Consider the following 20,734-nt stretch of genomic DNA (forward strand, 5'->3'; position numbering starts at 1 on the left):
AACCCCAGTCTGGGTGAGCCGTGCCCATGTCCCAATCTGGGTGAGCCATGCCCGGTCCCAGCCCCAGCCTGGCTGAGCTGTGCCCATGTCCCAGTCTGGATGAGCCATTCCCAGTGCCAGCCCCAGCCTGGCTGAGCTGTGCCCATGTCCCAATCAGGGTGAGCTGTGCCCATGTCCCAACCCCAGTCTGGGTGAGCCGTGCCCATGTCCCAGTCTGGGTGAGCCATTCCCAGTGCCAGCCCCAGTCTGGGTGAGCTGTGCCCATGTCCCAGTCTGGGTGAGCCATTCCCAGTGCCAGCCCCAGCCTGGGTGAGCTGTGCCCATGTCCCAATCTGGGTGAGCCATTCCCAGTGCCAGCCCCAGTCGGGTGAGCTGTGCCCATGTCCCAATCTGGGTGAGCCATTCCCAGTGCCAGCCCAGCCTGGGTGAGCCGTGCCCGATCCCAACCCCAGCCTGGCTGAGCTGTGCCCATGTCCCAATCTGGGTGAGCCATTCCCAGTGCCAGCCCCAGCCTGGCTGAGCCATGCCCGGTGCCAGCCCAGCCTGGCTGAGCTGTGCCCATGTCCCAATCTGGATGAGCCACTCCCAGTGCCAGCCCAGCCTGGGTGAGCCGTGCCCGCTGCCAGTGCCAGCCCAGGTCGGGTGAGCCGTGCCCTGTCCCAGCCCCAGCCTGGGTGAGCCATGCCCGGTCCCAGCCCAGCCTGGCTGAGCTGTGCCCATGTCCCAGTCTGGGTGAGCCATTCCCAGTGCCAGCCCCAGCCTGGGTGAGCCGTGCCCGCTGCCAGTGCCAGCCCAGGTCGGGTGAGTCGTGCCCTGTCCCAGCCCCAGCCTGGCTGAGCCGTGCCCGGTCCCAGCCCCAGCCTGGCTGAGCTGTGCCCATGTCCCAATCTGGGTGAGCCATTCCCAGTGCCAGCCCCAGCCTGGCTGAGCTGTGCCCATGTCCCAGTCTGGGTGAGCCATTCCCAGTGCCAGCCCCAGCCTGGCTGAGCTGTGCCCATGTCCCAATCTGGGTGAGCCATTCCCAGTGCCAGCCCCAGCCTGGGTGAGCCGTGCCCGGTCCCAGCCCCAGCCTGGCTGAGCTGTGCCCATGTCCCAGTCTGGGTGAGCCATTCCCAGTGCCAGCCCCAGCCTGGCTGAGCTGTGCCCATGTCCCAATCTGGATGAGCCATTCCCAGTGCCAGCCCAGCCTGGGTGAGCCGTGCCCGCTGCCAGTGCCAGCCCAGGTCGGGTGAGCCGTGCCCTGTCCCAGCCCCAGCCTGGCTGAGCCATGCCCGGTCCCAGCCCCAGCCTGGCTGAGCTGTGCCCATGTCCCAATCTGGGTGAGCCATTCCCAGTGCCAGCCCCAGCCTGGGTGAGCCGTGCCCGATCCCAGCCCAGCCTGGCTGAGCTGTGCCCATGTCCCAGTCTGGATGAGCCATTCCCAGTGCCAGCCCCAGCCTGGGTGAGCCGTGCCCGCTGCCAGTGCCAGCCCAGGTCGGGTGAGCCGTGCCCGATCCCAGCCCCAGCCTGGCTGAGCTGTGCCCATGTCCCAATCTGGGTGAGCCATTCCCAGTGCCAGCCCCAGCCTGGCTGAGCCATGCCCGGTCCCAGCCCCAGCCTGGCTGAGCTGTGCCCATGTCCCAATCTGGGTGAGCCATTCCCAGTGCCAGCCCCAGCCTGGGTGAGCCGTGCCCGCTGCCAGTGCCAGCCCAGGTCGGGTGAGCTGCCGGGCTGAGGCGAGCGCAGCGATTCCTGCCCAACAATACCGGCTCTTTGTTTTCCCGGGCTCCCCAATCTGTCCATCCATCTGTTCTGCTTTGCTTTAGATTCTCGTTTGAAGCTCCTGGGGAAGGATTCTCCTCTTTGTTTCTCCCTCTCGAGGAGGTTGGAGTTCAGACCCAACCCACCCTGGCACCGATTTTTCCAAATAAATAAATAAATAAATCAAACCCTGCCTTTTACCGGGATCCAACTCGTTCCCTCAATCTGGGGGGGATAAAAAAGAACCATCACGGATTGAAATGGTTTAAAAAAAAGGGAAGCAAGTCTTGAGCAAAGATGGAAAAAACAAGAAGATTTTGCTTCCTGCTTTCAATTTCTGGATTCCTGAACTTTGGAAGTGAATGGCACAAAAGCATTTTTGGAAGCAGCCATGGAAAGCACAGATTTCCTTTGCCCTGCTCTCCAAATCCAGCAGATCATCCACAAAGGAAGAAGGTAAAAGCACTCACAAACAAACCCATGCCTCCATTTCCTCTTGGAAAAAAAACAGAAATCCCTTTTCAGAGGTCTCTAATTTTGCAGGTTTTGTTGGATTTGTTTTTTTTCCTCCCCCCCCTCCCCAGTCTGTTTTCCTTCCTTGCCTCATCAAGCCAATCATAAACCACAAAAATAGCATTCCATGGATACGGGAAAGCCATCAAAATATGGCAAGAATGGGGAAGGATTCATTAATAGTTAATTAATTTTCCCAATGTGTCTCATGCATTCTGAATCAACAAGAGCTTTTCATGGAACAGGAAATCTTCAGCATCTTCCTGGTTGGAGCCTGAGGGTCTCAGAGTGACCAGAGAGATTTGATGGCTCCACGTGGATCTGTGTGATCCCACACACCCCAAAAGGGTTTTCCCTGGACACTAAAAAACTTTTAAACCTAGATTTTATCCTTAAAAAAAGGATAAAAATCAGATTGCACAAACAGAGTGGAAAGGTTTGGAGTGAAAGCATCAGGAATGAAACCACAGTGTGGAGTGCCAGTCCACCTTAGAGCTGTCCTCATCACTGCAGTTTTTAGGGAAAACCAAGAAGATAAAAACCAAATCTTTCTAAAATTTATCATCTTATCAATGAATTCCAAACCCCTGAAATCTGATTTCAGAGCAGGGAAAAGGAAAGGAAATTCTGCCTGATTCATGAATTGCATGGAGAAGGCAAAAGCCAAAGCAGGACAGTGTCCCAGAGAGGTTTGAATTGTTGATTTAAAACTGTGACAGGGAGAGCAGCATTTTTCTTTCTTTGAAGGAAATCTTTTCCTTGATAGGATCTCATTAAACATGGCTGGAAAAGAAAAACATCCCATTTACAGGATAACATCTCCTCACAATTAAGGTCCTTCCAGTCTTGAAACAAGAAAAAAAATGGATATTTATCTCCTTCCTGCCATAAAAAAAAGTCCTACAAACAGCAGGAAACTTCCATGGAATGGGATTTGCAGCCCAGCATGGGGAAATTCCTCCTGATATCCATTCCCTCTTGTCCTGGTGTTTCTACCTGAGTGAAATTCTCATTCCCTCCGTTGCCCAGGAGTTGAACCAGCTGGGATCATCCTCCCAATTTGTTCCAGCCACTTTGGAATCTCTTCCTGCTTGAGGTTGGACATGGTGACCTTGGAGGTCTTTTCCAACCTGGGATTCTCCAGATCAGGTCCCACAGAATGAAATGAAAATGGAATTTAATCTCCTACATGGAGATGAAAAACAAAAAAAAAGACCAGTGGAAAAAAAAACCCTCCTGGTGCTTTTAGTCCCCTTTTCAAGAAGTTCTATCAAATAAATGTCTTTGGCCAACTCCATTAGGGAGCAATTAGACCTTAATGGCCGTCTAAATCCATTATCAGTGGACATTTAACCTTGCAATATTTAAAGATAATATTTAATTTCAGCAAATTAATGGGCTGCCTGTGAGACCAAAGAGATCTACTTAGGCTCTCTGCTTTTCCATCGGGGATATTTCCCTTTGGATAGTGTGACAAGAAACTGGCAAAGTTGGTCCTCACGTTTTTTGGAGTTTAAATAAACAATATGAGTTAAAACCAAAACAAAATCTCCTGTTTTATCCTTCTTACTGCTCTCATTATTTCCATGTTATTTTTGATCCAATCCATGGATATTTTTCACCATTCCAAGGCCTGGTTTTGGATACTTCCAGGGATTCACCCTCTCATCCCAATATCCCCTCTGGAAGTTGAAGCCATTCCCCGAGTGCTGTCCCTTCATCACACTCTCAAATTCCTTCCCAATATCCCATTTATCCCTACCATTATCATGGCACTGAAATTCCAACCTGGGGAGGACATTCCAAGGATTTTGTCCCTTCATTCCCAAAGGACAGGAATGAAAGCCTTCAATCCCTGCCATGCTCTCTTTGAAGCCGAGTGACAACATCCAACGTCTGCACTATTTCAGTCCTAGGAGAACTTGTCTGATGGAATCAAAGGCACAAAGCTCATGGAAAAACCTCCAGAAGTAGGTTGCCATCTCATCTCCACATGGGAAGGTTAGAGGTGTTTCCTGTGCTTTAAATAACTCTGACTTTGCACGTCGGCAGAGAGAGGAGCTGGAGCTGCACGAGCGCGAGCCTGGCTCGGATCCACGGGATTTCGGCGAGTCCCAGCCAATTCCCAGCGCTGAAGTTCAGCCTGTCAGAGAGATCCTTCCTCTTCCTCACATCCCCAAACTCATAAATCCCTCTTTGGTGGCAGTCATGGTTGGAAGGACCTTAAAGCCCACTCGGTGTCACAGACAGAGACACCTCCTGTTATCCCAGGGTGCTGTCAGGGACAGCCACAGCTTCTCTGGGCACCTGTCAGGACCCAGCACATCCCTGCCAGGACCTGTGGTTTTGATCATGACCCGTGGAGCAAGTTACCAACCTTAGATGGAAGATTTACAAGCCACAAAGAATGAAATAGGATGATATGATGTTTCTAGAATGGAGAGATCTGGGTGTGTCCTGCATTTCTCCTCCCATTTTCTGCTGTGATGGTGGCACTTTTGGATTGGTTGGGAGTAGAAGCTCACTGTCTAATATAGATGATGGGAAATTATGGTAAATATTGTATAAATAGTTTTTAGTATTAAGGGATAGAGTGGCCATGGGGGCAGGCAGAGTGTCCTGGGCTGTCTCAGCAGGACAAGAGGAAGAATTTTATCACTAAAGAACAATGAGATCGAGAAGTGAAGAGCTCTGATTCTTTCTTTGAGCTCAAGACTGTTTTGAATTTTTCCTTGGATCACTCAGCTCAGCGAGAGCTCCTGGCACAGAGAAGAATCCAAAATCACTGAGGAGGAGCTGTGATGGTGAAAGGAAGCAGTGGATGGACACCAAAGCTGAGTTTCCATCTAGAAACCACCAAAATGTAGGAATTATAGCTGTGCCTTCCCAAATCTCATTAATGTCAGGAATTCCAACCTGGGAAAGCAGCTTGGCTCTCCTCTCTCCATGCTGGATGTGACCTCACTGAGCCCTCAGGGTTTCCCCCCTGAGCTTTGGGGTCAGGACCGTCCTGCCCCACACGGAGCAGGGTATAATTACCCCCCACTCCTGTCAGAGTGCAATCTGGAGTACATGGCTAATGTGGAAATGACTAAATAACTTAATTAGGTGAAATGAAGTGCACTCACAAGCACAGATGTGGTGTGTGGGAATATAACCCTGGGTTTTTTTTTAAAAGATGTTTTATATTTAACAGTAGGCCAAGGGAAATGAGGAACATGCACCGGTGAGAAGGATGGCAGGGGAATTTTTTTTTTTTTTTTTTAAAGGGAAATATGTTTACCACATCTTTACAAATTGATGGAGAAAATCATTTTGAAATCATTTCAAAATGAAGGAAGGAACCAACTTTTCAATCCTTGCAAATATCTCAGTGAAATCCTTCAAAGCCTTTCAGCTATTCCTGAGTGGATCATTGAGGTTGGATAAACCCTCCAAGATCATGGAGTGCCTCATCCAAGCATTCCTTGGATATTCCATGCAGTCCCTGACCCTTCCCAGGAAAAATCTCCTCCTGGGGAAGTCAGCAGGAACATTCCCTGTGTGAGGATGAGAGCACTTGGTGATTCAAAGCACAGAACTGACAAAGGGAACGGGAGAAGCGCTGAAACCGCTCCAACCCAGCCCTTCTAACTCATCCCATTCATCCATATTCATCCTTCCCCTGTCCCCAATCCATGCTGGAGGTGAATGGAACACAACCATTGAATGTGTGCTTCAAGGAGGCTTCAGCTAAGGAAGCAAGCAGGAAATGGGAGCTTTCATTTTCTAGGGATGGATGAAAAGGGAAGGGTGGGAGGAATTGCTTGCACAAGTACCTATGGAGTTTATAGAAAAAAAACCTGGGGATGGGGTCAAATCCCTGCCACCCCAAACCCCTCCATGAATCAAAGATAAGAAAATCAAGGTGTCCAAGCTGCAGTGCCCACATTGCAATTTCCCTATTTATTAATTAGCTGTTTCTAATGACAAAGAGAAGTAGCTGTTTGTCCAAAAAAATTCCTAAATCCGGGATTAGGCAAATTTTGGATGATTCTATACAGAACCACCATGAAATGAAAAGTTTTTCCAGGAAACTCTAAAGATCCTTTTTAAAGCTGAGAAAAAAAGAAGTTGTCACAATGATTTAGGGAGAGCAGAAGAGCTGGTGGATGGAAGGCAAATTTGGGATTGAGTCAAAAGTGTCGGAATAACGAGTTGGAATCTGTTGCTATTAGTCACTGCCTTGGAAGCAAATCCAAAGCTGCCAATGCTGGGGATGTTGAGGAGTGCAGAGACTCCCTGCCACTTGGAAGGAAATTTCTAGGATGAGATGAAACGGTGAGGAGGCAAATCCTCCCTCTTTTGAGGTGCAAAGGGGAATTGTAGCTGGCAGGAAGGGGAGAGGAGGTGTTTGCCTCTCCTGGGAAGTGTCACCCTCGCAAGAGCCTCCATTTCACATCTCCTCCTTGGGAGCCAAGTGAAATCAATTAACTCTGCAACTGGAACCAATTAACCCTCGGAAAAAGCACAACACCCAGCGCAGTGGAGGTCTTTAATAAATGGGAGAAATGAAATAAATCCAGAAATAAGAAGGGAAAACGTCACAGCCTGGGTTGGATCTCGTGGGTTCCTCGTTCTGCAGAGAGTTTGAGGTTCTAAAAACCAACAGGGATTTGAACAAAATGGAGATTGCGGCGGGATGGGATGGCACCTCAAAGCAGGGCCGTGCTCCCCGAGACAAGGCAGATCTCTTGAAAGAATCACCTTAAACCTTTCTCTTCAAGGGAGATAAAGCTGCCTTATCTCCAGGGAGGCACCTCCATGCTTCCGCTCGATTCACACGCCGCTCTTTGAGGGAGATGGGTGCCATCTGTGACACGAGCCAGCAGCCCAGCTTCCCTTCCTTTCCTTCCCTGGAACAATGCTGTGCCTCCAATCCCTGCCTTCACTGCCAGCTCGAAGCTTTGAATCCACTCCTGGCCTTATTCAGCTTTTTTTTTTTGCCCTTTTCCACCCGAATTCTGAGCAAACGGGAGTCAGCTCGATAGATTATTGCAATTCCCTCCCGAGGCGGCTCTTGCCGACGGCGACGGGCTTAAAGCAGCAAAAACATGGTTGGAAATATTCGGAATAAAATTCCAAAGTGATCCAAGCACTGAGAGCCTTCAGCATTCCCTGAGAGGGCTCCATCCTACCCCTCTGGACACCATCACGGGGTGATTTTTGCTGAGCTGACTAAGAGGGAACAAGTTTCTCTTTGAAAAAAAAAAAAATAAAAAGGAATAAAGCTGCTTCTTTTATAATCCTGCACTTTCTATTTAAGCTCCTGCTCTTTTGGATTAAGGAAAGAACAACTCACCATTAGGGCCTGCCCTGTTTATCAACATCACAATTGTACCCCCAGAGCCACAGGAATTATTTTCCACTTCAAAAGATGCTAGAAACCAGTTTTATCTCTATTTAAAGTTTCAATATAAAATTAATTTCAATATAAAATTAATTTCAATATAAAATAATTTCAATATAAAATTAATTTCAATATAAAATAATTTCGATATAAAATTAATTTCAATATAAAATATAATAAAACTCATCCTCCCCTTCTAGTCAGATATTGGGGTTTGATGGCTACAAGCCCTTGCAGGGAGGGGGGATTCCGAGAGCACAAAAATGCAAATAAAAATGACTCTATCTGCTCAGTTTTGGCTTACAGGGGTTTCACTTCCTCAATGTTCAAAAAATAACTTTTCCTGCACCTCAGACAAGACAAAAGAAGTTGAAATGAAAGGGGTTGGAGCCGCTGCCGAAATCCCACGGGGTTGGACACAGGAGCACCCTTGGTTTTGGAATGTGTTTCACCAATGTGCCACACTCACAAAGCAATGGCAGAGCTTTCAACTCGGAAAAAACCTCAATTTTGTCCCCAATTTTGTCCCCCAAAAGGCCAAATGTTGCCTCTCAATGCTCAGCTAACGAAGGGTTTTTCCCCATCCTAAATGAGTCCATTGTCTAGAAATTGATTTTCAGTTGGAGGATATTCTGGTGCTTCAGCTGAACTGGGTGAAAGGAAAAGGACAATTGAATGGTAACCATTCTTTGGTTGGAGGTTCCTGCCAGCACCTAAAAGCCAAGCTTTGCCTTTCTGCTGTGATTTTGGGGATCCTTCCAGGTGAATTTGTTCATTGCCAGCATCGCTGCTCCATGCTGACCAAAGCTCTTCAGCAGAGCCCGGCACGGAGCGAGCGCCGGCGCTGCTAATTACAGAGATTCCAGCGTGGAAAAAAAATGAATCCATGCAGGAAAAAAAAAAAAATATGGAATAGAAACCAAAAAAAAATATAGATGGGATATCAAGAAAAGAATTGATGGGATTGAAATGTGTTAGGAGAGGGAAAAGCCCGATGTCCGTTCGGTAACGTGCCGGTTCATAAATTCATGCTCTCGTTTGTGGTGTTTACAAAAGAGCTAATTTTAGGAATGGGAATTTTCCTCTGTTTATCCAACAAGACCCAGGATTTCCTAAGTAAGTGGATGTTTCCAAAGAGTATAAAATCAACAAAGGGATTAGGATAGAAAACCCAAGCGAAGCGACGCTCGCCGACAACTCCGACCCCGCTGAATAAAGAATGGTCCGGGTTCTGCTCGGGCCCTACCACATCGTCCAAGGAAAACAGCTCATCTGGGAAAAGCAGGAGGGCAAGCATGAAGCCAGGACACTCTGCTGTCATCAGGCTCGCAGGCCACTTCCATCTCTGCCTATCAGAAGCGCAGTGGCCTCTCCCAAAATACCTGCTGTCACTTGTCCCTTAAAACCATGAGGAAAACTGGGCCATGCCCTATGGAAGTCTCAGCAGAGACAGACCGTGCTGCCAGGCAATCCCAAAGTCCACCCAAACAGCCCCGTGCCACCGGAATTACAGCGCCTGGCTCTGTCCCAGCCTCATCTCTTCCCTGCCTGCCTTTGTTCCTGCAATCCCAAAGAAACGAGTCTGCTCTGTGTTCAATCCCAATATTTCAGCCTCTGCTCCGTCCCCTCGAACAGGGGCAGCACGGAGGGAAGAGGAGAGTGTGGGGAATTGATTTGGGTTTGGCAGCTTTGCTCCCTGGCTGGAAGTTTGTATTCCAGCCACAAACTTCCCGCCGAGGTTTGTCCTGGAAATGCTGCCGGACTCTTCGGCGCAGTGGCCCTGGCAGGTGCTCCCGCAGTCCAAGGCCATAATTCAATCAAGCCTTGGGCTGACGTCAGGAACAAAAACAACTCAAAGGCTGTTTGTGAACGGGCCCAGAACCCCTGAGATTCAATTAGAGCCTTGATATTCCATGGGGAATCTTATTTAGCTGGATTTAATATCACCAAAGCTTGGGAGCAGTTATTTATCAAATAGGTCGAGCGCATTTAAATGTACAGGCGATGGAACAGCGCGTTAACCCAAAATTTCAGGAGCGACACGAGCAAGAAATCAGTCTGATTTTTAGATCCAACAGCACAAAAAGAACCCAATCCCTGTTTTTTTAGGGGTTACATCCATGGCTAGGAATGAACTCGGGGAGATTTCTGCCTTTTGCCATTTGTGGAGCGGCAGAAGTGTTGATCTCTGTGTCCGTGATGTCCCACAGGGATTTGGTTTGGGTTTTTACCATTGACTTGGCTGGGATCAGGGGCTGACAAATACACACATGTATAGGGTGGAACGTATAGGATGGAGGATACACACATGTATAGGGTGGAACGTATAGGGTGGAGGATACACACATGTATAGGATGGAGGATACACACATGTATAGGGTGGAACATATAGGATGGAGGATACACACATGTATAGGGTGGTGGATACACACATGTATAGGATGGAGGATACACACATGTATAGGGAGGATACACACACATATAGGGTGGAGGATACACACATGTATAGGGAGGATACACACACGTATAGGGTGGAGGATACACACATGTATAGGGAGGATACACACACATATAGGGTGGAGGATACACACACGTATAGGATGGTGGATACACACATGTATAGGGTGGAGGATACACACACGTATAGGGTGGAGGATACACACACACATATAGAATGGAGGATACACACACGTATAGGATGGAGGATACACACAAATATAGGATGGAGGATACACACATGTATAGGGTGGATACACACACATATATATAGGGTGGATACACACATGTATAAGGTGGAGGATACACACACATAGGGTGGATACACACATATATAATGTGAAGGATAATACACACACACAAATATAGGGTGGATACACACACATGTATAGGGTGGAGGATACACACACATATAGGGTGGATACACACATGTATAGGGTGGAGGATACACACACACATATATAGGGTGGATACACACATGTATAGGGTGGAGGATACACACACATATAGGATGGTGGATACACACATGTATAGGGTGGATATACACATATATAGGGTGGATACACACATATAGGACGGAGGATACACACGCACATATAGGATGGAGTAGGTCACCCAGAGCACACATGACAAAGGGACACAGACGTGTGACAAAGCAGGTGTCTCTCCAGACACTCCACACGCACACACGCATGACAAAGCAGAGTGCCACACGCACACTCACAGAGGATAAAGCAGGGCACATGTGACACGTCTGACAAAGCGGGGTGGCACACATGACAAAGAAGGAGCCTGGCCATTGCCACCCTTTGCGCCACACACACCCAGCGCTGCCCTGCCGTGCCATTGGGAAGCTGGGCACAGGGCAGGAAGGCCGGAGCTGCCGGGAATCCTGCCAGGAATGCCGCCTGCATCCTGCATGGCACCTGCCGTCGCCGCTTCCCCTCTCCCGAGAGCCTGGCTCCTCTTCTCCCGCTGTGCCCCCCGTGCCAGGGTCGCCGCTGTGCCACGCAGCTGGCACGGCTGAGCAAACCCTGAGGTAAAAGGACACGGTGCCCACTGGAGAGGACCCAAGTGTGCCCAGATCGCCGCAGTCCAAAGCGGACGCGCGCCCGCGCAGACAACAATGGGACGCAGCTACTACTGCCATTACTACCAGGAGTAGTCTTGGAAGATGTGGAGACTGCCACAAAGCTCTCACACCAATAATGATCCTAATAGAGTTTGCTAGGAAAAGAAATTTCACAGCAGCTTTTAAAAAAAAAAAAAAAAAAAATTTAAAATTAATGAAGAATTTGGATTCTGCTTTGCTAGGTAGTTTTCCCTGCAAACAGCTCTGAGATGAAAATTTGTGCCTGAATTTCCAGGCTGGAAAGCTCTGAAAGACAGAGAGCTGAATTTTGGGCACAGGACACCTCCCAGACAAGCAAAAATCAGTGCCATCTCCATGTCACCGACCGAGGGGCAGCATGGGCAGCGGGAGGAAATTTGGTGACGACTTTTCCCAATAATTAAAGGCAAATTCAATTCTTGAGGGGAGAGGGATGAAGCGCTGCCATCTCTCCTGGCTGCCTCGATGCAGCAGCAACTCCACGGAGTAGCTGCTGGCAGATGGCACATCCTATTATATGGATATTCATTTTTTATGCTACATCATATGAAACATTCCCAGGTGATTGCAGCTTTTCTCCCTGATGTCCACCACCCTGGTATATCTGGGAATATTTTTGGAAAAGACCCCTAAGCTGTGACCACTCCTTATAAAATCACAGAGATGTTGTTGGCTGATCCGAGCTGATTTCAATCCTGAAAACCCCAAGTCACCTGGTCCTCCCTTTTTCCTGGGATTTGCAGAGCCCCAAATTTCTAGCTACAAGAAGTTTACCACGAGGAGTAAATGTTTGAGCTGTAAAGCTTCCAAAATGACTTTGTTTATCAGAGCAGCTGAAGGAAAAAAAAAAAAGCTAAAGGAATCATTTGAAGCTCAAAGCCAAACTGTTTATAGGACAGCTTTTAGTGCTCCAAGATTCCAGAGAGATTTCAGCAATTAACAGCACCAACTTCCATAGTTTAATTCCATTCTATATGTGCATTGTTTAGTTGTTCCTGTGCTATTTAAGCAATTCTACCAAAAGATTCGCTGATCCTATAAAAAAAAACTTCTAGCAGCTTCTTCACAACATTCCTGGGATCCCAAAGTCGAATCTTTGACTTAGCAGGCTTAAATCCTTTGACTTCCTACATAAGGAAAATACCCAAATAATGGGAGGGAGATAAAAAAATTAAATCGCTTTAAAAAAAAAAAAAACGAGTAGTGAAAGATGAAAATTTGGTGTTCCCAGGATTATTTGTGCCTATTTGGAATTCCTTGGGGATTCAGGTCATGGAAGGCACTTTTGCCTCTGACAAAAATCCATATGAATTTGGGAGTGGCACGAGTACAAATCCAATGGGGAGAATCCAAATTGTACCTCGCATGTTGAGTTTTTTTTTCCCTTGTACTCCCACTGAACTCGGAGCCAGGCCTAAGTTGTCTGGTTTAACAGATACATTTTGTTCCCAGATCCCTGAGATCCAGAGAATAATGTGAGCCATCCTTGCTGTTCCTGCTAAACTTGGCAAGGGCAGGCAGAGTGTCCCAACGCCGAGTGACATTTGGCTGCGCGCGGGCGCTTCAGTCGCTCCGACGGGGAATTCTGAATTATTAAATAGATTTCCCTGACAAGGTAACAAGGAAAGAGGATGACAAAAAGCACCTAAAAATCCCCATCTCTCTCCATTTTCCAAGGGGAATGAGCGAGCTGGGTTGATCTGTTTAATTACCAGGCTGAAATATCTGCGGGACCCAAGGCGGCGGAGCGGCCTTTGAGGGCCACGCTCTGTTTGCTCCCACCAGCAAAATCCAGGATTTCTCCTCTGGAATTTAGGATCCTGCTCCTCCTCCAAGTGGGCCACTTCCAAATCCCACAGCGTGGCCCCTACGGAAGTGGCTGAGATGGGGCTGGGAGGGGAGGAGGATCCCAAGTAAACATAGCTGCGAGGATGGGAGGTAACAACATTCCTCTTCTCCTTAATCATAATTACGAAATATTCTCCTTGGAAAATAAGGAAGGAGACGGGGAGCAGGGAAAAGCCAGGAGGAACATGAGCCAGGCTCCTGAGCTCTGGGATTCTGCCTGGCAAAGGTGGCAATGTGGGGCAGAGCCAACACCCAAACTCCAGCATCCTTCTCCCTGTTTTCTGACGTATCCCACCCATGGAACCGCAGCAGCTCCGGGCCTGCTGCACCGCTTCCTTTCTTAAAGCAGGTCTTTTATCAAAAATCTCCCTTCTAGGGATTGATTTTCTCTCTTTTTTTTATTCTTTTGAATGGTATTTCTGCACCATCAGCCCCCAAAAGCAGCCCTGGCTTCCCAAATCCTCCCTGGCACAGACGCCATTCCTACAGAGAGCAGGGATCCCAGGTGTGCCCCACCTGAGCAGCTCCAAAACATCTTCCCCAGAAAGCCTCAATTTCATTCCTTTTTTTTTTTTGGATGATCAAACAATAATAACAAAATCCTGCAGCTTTCCCACCAGGCCACACTCCAGAAACCCTACAATATTTGTTATAATTTCCTCACCCAACATCCCAAATAAAAAAAACCCAAGGAATTTAAATTGTGTTGGATTTGTGATTCCCTCGTTAGAGATGTATTAATTTGTTGCTCTAATGCAGGCCAAGCCCTAATCAAACTAATGGCAAAATGAAAAGCGAGGATTTAAATCCTTTAAAGAGACTTTGCTTGATTTGGTCAGGCAAAGATTGGAGATTTTTTTTTTTCCCTTTTTTTTTTCTGGGCCACGGGAATGGCCAATGATAAAAATTCCGCTTTCCTCTGATTCTGCTCCCACCCACACGCTATTCAAACAGCTACAGAGTGGGCAATCCAGAACAGATGCTCCCAAACGGAGGTAAAATTCCAGCCTTTAAATAGAAGGAGCAGAAATTGAACGGAATCAGGAAGATGTGGGCTTCGATTAAGGGATAAAAAACCGAAATATGTCAAATGTGACAGACCCGGGGAATTCTTTGGGGGGGGGGAAAGCTCCTTCAAAATCCCATCCCCAGCAATCATCTCTTCATTTTTAAAGGAGGATAAATTTCAGATCCATTTACTATGGAAGAGATAGCAAACTCCTCCCAAAATTTTAGTAAGATGTGAGAAAATGAATTTTTTTTTTTTTTTTTGGCAACTGTCCTAAAAAAAGGGCAAACAAAGCAGGAAAAAAATAAAAAAGCAACCCCCCACTTCAGCCCAATGAATGTGCATTGTTCAATTGAAGTAACAGCTATTAAATCACTTTCCAAATACGATCTAAATTGGAGGGAACTCCAGGGGAGTTTGCTTCCCAATGCCTCCAGTCTCCCCCAGTTCTCCCAGTGCAGGTCAGAGGCTCCAGCCTTGGTTCAGTGCCCTGTGCCGAACACCTGCGAACATCAAACAGAAACTCCTGGTCCTTTCCTGAGCTGACAAAAGCCTTTCATGTGAAAAATGCTCCCTGGGAATGTCACGGCTGGAGCTCAGGTTACATTCCTTTCTCCCTCGCGGCCCTCCCCGCTTTGGAACATGGGGAGAAGCCATGTTTGTGGAATTCAAGATTCAAAGGGAACGGGGCTTTACTTTCTTTTCCCTCGCACGTCGCAAATCACAACACGGCATCACGGATTAGCTGAGCGAAAAGCCACGGGGATGACTTTAAGCAGGAATTATTCCCACACTTCCTAAAGTCCACTTAGTTTCACTTCCCTGCCTGGGATTACTTTGAGGCGCCTGCTTTTTATTTTAATCTCCGTTTTCACCCCTCTGGAAGAGAAGTTTGGGGTTAATGCAGAGAATCTCCATAAATCTGGTTTTAAGGAGCAATATTTAAAGGTCAGCTCAAACTTCAGAGGGAGAACTTCCAGGAGGAAAAGCAGGATCCAACCCCGCTGACTGCAATTCCCCGTTAGCAATCTGCATAATTAGAATAACAGACTACTATTCATGGAGCTGCCTTTAATCCTGCCACAGAAAGCATCTCTTGGAGCAGCATCCAGGTATTCTCAGCTCCAATCCCAATTTCCCAAGCCCCAACATCCTTGCCTGGGCAAACAATAGCCACCAAGTCCATCCTCAGGCCACCCTCTGCCCGGGAGCAGCAGCAGGGGGGGAATGAAGCACCAACTTTTTGCTGCAAGCTTTCCCTGTCTAACGAGCAAACAAGAGGGAAATTGCCTCGATTTTCCCTTCCAGAGCCACCCTTTGCTGCCATTGTGCACGCAAGCGGCGACGCACTGCGCCCGCCGCTCCGCCGAGCTTCTCCTTCATCCTCCAGCACCAAGCACGGGTGAATTCTCTGGGAATTCACAGAGTTCAGGTGCTGTTTGAAGTGCTCTTTATCTCCTTATTCCTAACTTCCTGCAGCTCATTAAATCATCCTCCTGGTTACGTGAGGATGAGTCCAAATTGCTCCGATTCAATCGTTCCCTGCTCCCATTTGTCCTCCTGATCCAAATGACTCCGCAGATGAGGTTTAGGAGGAATTATTAAATATAACTCTGGAGTCATTTGCTGTCACAGCCCAAGTGGTGGTTGCTGCATGGACTGGGCTCTGAGCATGACAAATTGATTTGTCTGGCACAACCACTCCAGTGAAAACAAATAAGAGTGGAGATTCTAGATCCGGCCTCATCACTTGAAAAATTCTGTCAGAAAAGGACAAAAACTGAGATTCAAACCTTCAGCTCACGTTTGGAAAGTTATCCCAGCCCAACAGCAAAATTCTCCAAGTTGCTATCTCACAATAGAAGCAAGTTTGGGAAGATAAAACAAGGCCAGGTTGTTATTTTGGAAGCCTAAATAGAATAAAAGGCACAAAATGAGTGTTTAGGTGGAGATTGACCTGAAGAAAACCAGACCAAAGTTCCGAGCCGAAATCCCGCTCTGGAAATAAACCCCTAAACGATGCCCTGGCGCATTTAATAAAACACTGAATAAAGAGGAGTCTTGAACTGAGCAAAGCTGCAAATATCAGGTAGGAAACTCTCAGCAAGGAGGGGTTTCTCTGAGGATTGCCCAAATTCCCCAGGCAGAGCAAGAGCCGGTGTGCTGGCATGTGGAATTGTCTGGGAACGGAAAACAGCGCAACCGCCTACCTGGACACGGAGGCAGGGGAAAGCAACCGCATCCCAGAGCAAGGAAATGTGCACTGGGGATCTTTGGGAGCTCTGGTTTGTCAGGGAACTCAAAAACCTCTCTATAAACTTGACTTGCCAGACAATTATTGTCCACACATGGTTTGCTGCAGAGAGCTCCGAGACTGCTTTTGTCACGCCACTCCTGTTTTTTAGGGAGAGCGGGAGATGCCCATCAGCCCTACCACAGCTAGAGGAACAAATCAGCCACCTCAATTGCAGGAAACTCTTCCAAAACACTCTCACCTTTAAAAACAAAACGCCCTGGCTTTAAGCAGCGACAGAAAGTCACTTGAATCATTTAATTCCCAAAAAATATTCCATCAGCAAACAGCCCTCTCTAATCCTAAAGACTTTTTTTTCCCTGCTGTTTATTCTCGGATCCTTGTTTTATTTATTTAACCGCAACAGCTTTCAATTCTGCTTCAATTCTAATGCACAAAATTAATTTGCACACAAGAGGTTTTTGACTATGGTCCCCGACAGACAAAGAGAGGCTTTGGAATTGGAAATAAAAAATTCTCCAGGGCTCAAATCGCTAAAAGAAAAAGATAAATCTACTGTAAAACTAGAACAATTTTAAGCAATGATTAAACAGAGGCGAAGTCCAGGGGTTTTTTAAAAATCAGAAATGTGCGGCGATGCTCTAAAAACCTCCCAGGCTTGTGGAAATAACAATAATAATAATAATAATAATAAAAATAAAAATCAGAATAAGAATCACCAGCGCTTAGGAATAATTCCGCCGCAATCCGAACGAATCTGCTCCCCACGAGAGATTAAAGCACCACGACAAAGGTAATGCCTATGGATAAATAAATCCCAACGTTTTCACTACGGATGGAACAAAAAAAAAAAACGGTACATACTTGAGCCAGTAAAATGTCCACTTGCCAAGGAAGTTGGTCCATTTTTCCCGCTGCTCACAGGAGGTGAAAACATCTAAAAAAAAAAAAAAATAAAAAAAAAACCAAAGAGGCATTACTAGTGCAAAAGAAGCAATTCCCGAGTCCGCTGGCAGTCCAAAGTTCCTCGCGCATTCCTTAGGAGTTTCTCTCCCCCGAACCGTCAGCCCCCACAGCCCTGCAAAGGCGTCCGGATTCCTCGCAGCCCCCAGCGCCCCTCCTCGCCACCAGCATCCCGCTTTTATCAGGCTCATTAGCTTCCCAAACAATCTGCCCTTGCCGGAGCCTTTGAGGCACGCCGGTGCCCAGCAGCGTCCTCCAGCCTGGGAAGCGGGGCTCGCTCCCCTCTCCCTGCCGACAAAGGCGGAAAAAGTTGGGATGGTTCGCAACCTTGGTCATCAACGTAGCAACGTCCATTTCCATCCCGCTCCGGGATTTGCCTGGCATGTGGGAACCCAAATAATAATAATGCAAAGTGCCACCTGCCCTAAATTCTCATTCCGTCTCTCCCACCGAGCAATTGGAAGCCAGGCTCGCTCCTCGCCCCCTCTCCCTCCCTCTCGCACTCCTCTCTCTCTCTCTTCCCAGCATTTATTTCGACCCTAATTGGTTTCTCCCTTCTCCGACGTGTCTAGTGGATAATACGCACCTTCCCTGAGTCAGAGCCTGCAAAAAGCCAAGGAACAAATGGGAAAAGTGCACCGACAAGCAGAGAGGGGGCTGCGAAGCTGCCGCAGGCTACGATTCCTGGCCAAACTTCCCCAAGCCATCCCTCAGAAGCCGAGGCTGGAGCGGCGGCACCAGCCTGGAGCACACAGGGGAAAGGCGGGGGGTGGGGGGGCTCGCAGGGCTTTAGGAGCAGACCTGCCTCTTGCAGCAAAAGCTCTTCCCCAAAATAAAGAACTAAGTGGATAGAGAGATATTCCTGACATATTGGGGGGAAGGGAGGGGATGGGGAGAGGAAGGAAGGGGCTGGAGGGGGAGGGGGAGCCTGACAAAACTAGACAAGTGCACGCGTCCGGCGCAATGTTCGGCCTCCAAACCAGCCCAGGGGGACAAAAATCCCTCTTTCCCTTCGAAAATAGCTCCCAAATCCTGCCTAGGGAGGGTAGGAGAAGCTCGGAGAGGTTTTAATGCCAGCAGAAGCCATAGGAGATTTCAGGGCAAACTTTAAACTGAGACGGTCGTGGATTTCTTTGCACTTTCCATGTGCCAAAATCGAAACAAGGGAAGAACCGAAAGGAGAATATCAGCGAGTCATTAGCAATTAATTAGTTGGTGTGCCAACGCCGCTTGAAAATCGAAAGCACAAATACAAGTGCAATATCGGTACGATGGAATGATGAGAAATGGTCAGTTTTTGGGGCGTTTCTTTTGGCAGGAATGATTTGAGCCGTCCGAGACGTGAAACCAAGCTGCGAACGCGCCTGCATCTCCCATCACACACAATCAGAAAGACTAAAAATACTCAGTTTGGATTTTTTTTTTTTTTTAAGCAAAAAAAATATTTGCCGTGCTTCTAGCTGCTGATTAAAAATTGCCCAATGTACTTAGAGCACAGTTTGGGGTTGGTTTTGATGCTTTAGGGTTGTTTTTTTTTTTTGCTGGATTTTTTTTTTTTTTTAACAGAGCAGCTAGAATTTTTTTTTATTTTTTTTTTACAGCTGTTGCTAATTTCCACCGTTGTTTCTTACCGCACTGAAATCCAGTAAATCACTCAGTTCTTTGTCCGTCCCTAAGGCAGCCATTCGCTGTTGGTGATGCATTTTAGCAAAATCACACAAACCTAGAAACATGGAAATAACCGCAATCAGAAATCCCGAGCCTTGCAGGAAACACAGTCGGATTTTGCTTTTTCAAAGGGGGGGGTCGGGGAGTGGGTGGTTGAGAAGAAGAAGGGAGGGAAAAAAAGATGGAGGGGCAGCAAAAAAAAAAAAAAAAAAAAAAAAAAAAAACCACCCAAAAACACAACAACAAAAAAAGCGATATTGTATTTCCAAAGAGGCGAGCCAAACCCGGTTACATCCACTCTTAAACCCAAATCCGGAGGAGAAAAAAAAAGGCAAAGCCTCGCTCCCGGAGCATCATTTATGCAACAGGAGGTTCAGCGAGGAATGAATGAGGATCCCAGAGAAGAAACTACAGCCATCCGCTCCCAACTTTTTCCCTTCTCCTTCTTCCACGCAAAGTAGCGTTTGGAGGCAGAAACGGCAAAGAGCGAGGAGGAAAAAAAAAGCCACGGCGAGATGCGAAGTGCAGGTTCCGGGGGCGGAGGGGGGGGGGGGTGTTGAAGCGGGGGACAATTAGCCCCGATCCCTAATTTGCGGAGAGGAGGGGGGGATAAGGCCGACAACAACCCGGGAGCGGCTCGGGCCTGTGCGGAGGCAGCGCCCGGGGGGAGGGGAGCCGAGGAAAGGAAAGGAAGAGGGAAAGGGAGCGGAGCCCAGCCCAGCTCAGCGGCCCCGACCCCGGCCAGCCCCGGCGCCGCCTCCGTACCCGCCGCCGCCGCTCATGGAGCTCCGCGCTCGGCTCCCGCCCGCTCCCGCCGCACTTTTCCAAGGATTCCACGTTGGATTCGCCCGGCTCGCTCACACACATGGCCAAGCGCGTTTATACGGGGCCGCGGACGCACGTGACGCGGGCGCTTGGCCGAAAGGAACAATATTTTTTTTTTCCCCCCTTGGATTACCCGTTCCCTTCGTCTTTTTTATTATTTTTGATTTTTTTTTTTTTTAATCTATAATCTCGCTTTGTTTTGGTCGCCTTATTCCCGCCTCCCGGCTCGATCCCAACGCCCAGCTTTCCCGTTTTCCCAGAGCATCGCTGCAAACTTTGCGAAGCAGCCCCTTGGATTTAGGCGCAAGTTTTTGGGGATGCTGCCAGCCCCCCCTCCTCCCCTCCCCTAGCCCTTCCTTCTTCCCTCATCCCCTCTGCCACTTTTATTCCGTATTTTCCTCTCGCAGGCCGGACACCACTAAAAAGAACTCCTCGGAGTTCATTTTCCGGTAGGAAATAAAGCGGCGAGTCCCCGCGTCTGCCCCTTGGTGTATCTCCCACACGTGTAGTTACATCCTATCTATGCAATGTATATACAATGTATAGATTTACACAGCCCGGAACTTGCACTTTTTTTTTTTTCATTTTCTTTCCTTTTTTTTTTTTTTGGTTTTTTTAAATAACACATCGGGATCGACAATTTCAATCAAAAAAATAAAAATGAAAGCAAAAAAAAAAAAAAAAAAAAACCACAGACAAGTTAGTCTAACAGCAAATTGGAACTTTACCTTAAATGGCCACAAATATGTTCACAATATTCCAAGGGGGAAAAAAAGAAAAAGGAATAAAAATAATCAAAATAAAAAGAGAGGAATCTTCTGCCAAAGTGCTTTATTGTCTCACACGTATGTGACCCTCCAAAACCACCAAAAAGTAGGGAAAGTGTCAGTCCTGCTCCGGGTTATTCCACAGCTTTAC

General features: G+C 47.7%; 1 protein-coding gene across 2 annotated transcripts in view; it reads right to left on the bottom strand.

The window, feature by feature from the left end:
- Nucleotides 1–19,046, bottom strand: part of TCF4 (transcription factor 4) — a 32,170-nt gene extending 13,124 nt beyond the window's left edge. The window contains exons 1-2 of one of the 2 annotated variants that reach the window (XM_050987118.1): nucleotides 18,955–19,046; nucleotides 17,225–17,297 (exon numbers count right to left, since the gene is read on the bottom strand). In XM_050987118.1, the coding sequence (XP_050843075.1) occupies nucleotides 17,225–17,297; nucleotides 18,955–19,026 (145 nt within the window). In that variant the 5' untranslated portion in view covers nucleotides 19,027–19,046. Of the gene's footprint in view, nucleotides 1–17,224; nucleotides 17,298–17,650; nucleotides 17,873–18,954 lie in introns of those variants that run through there. The other variant, XM_050987119.1, reaches the window with a different exon arrangement.
- Nucleotides 19,047–20,734: the final 1,688 nt, after the last annotated feature.

The sequence above is a fragment of the Serinus canaria genome, chromosome Z (assembly GCF_022539315.1).
Source record: "Serinus canaria isolate serCan28SL12 chromosome Z, serCan2020, whole genome shotgun sequence".
Lineage (NCBI taxonomy): Eukaryota > Metazoa > Chordata > Aves > Passeriformes > Fringillidae > Serinus > Serinus canaria.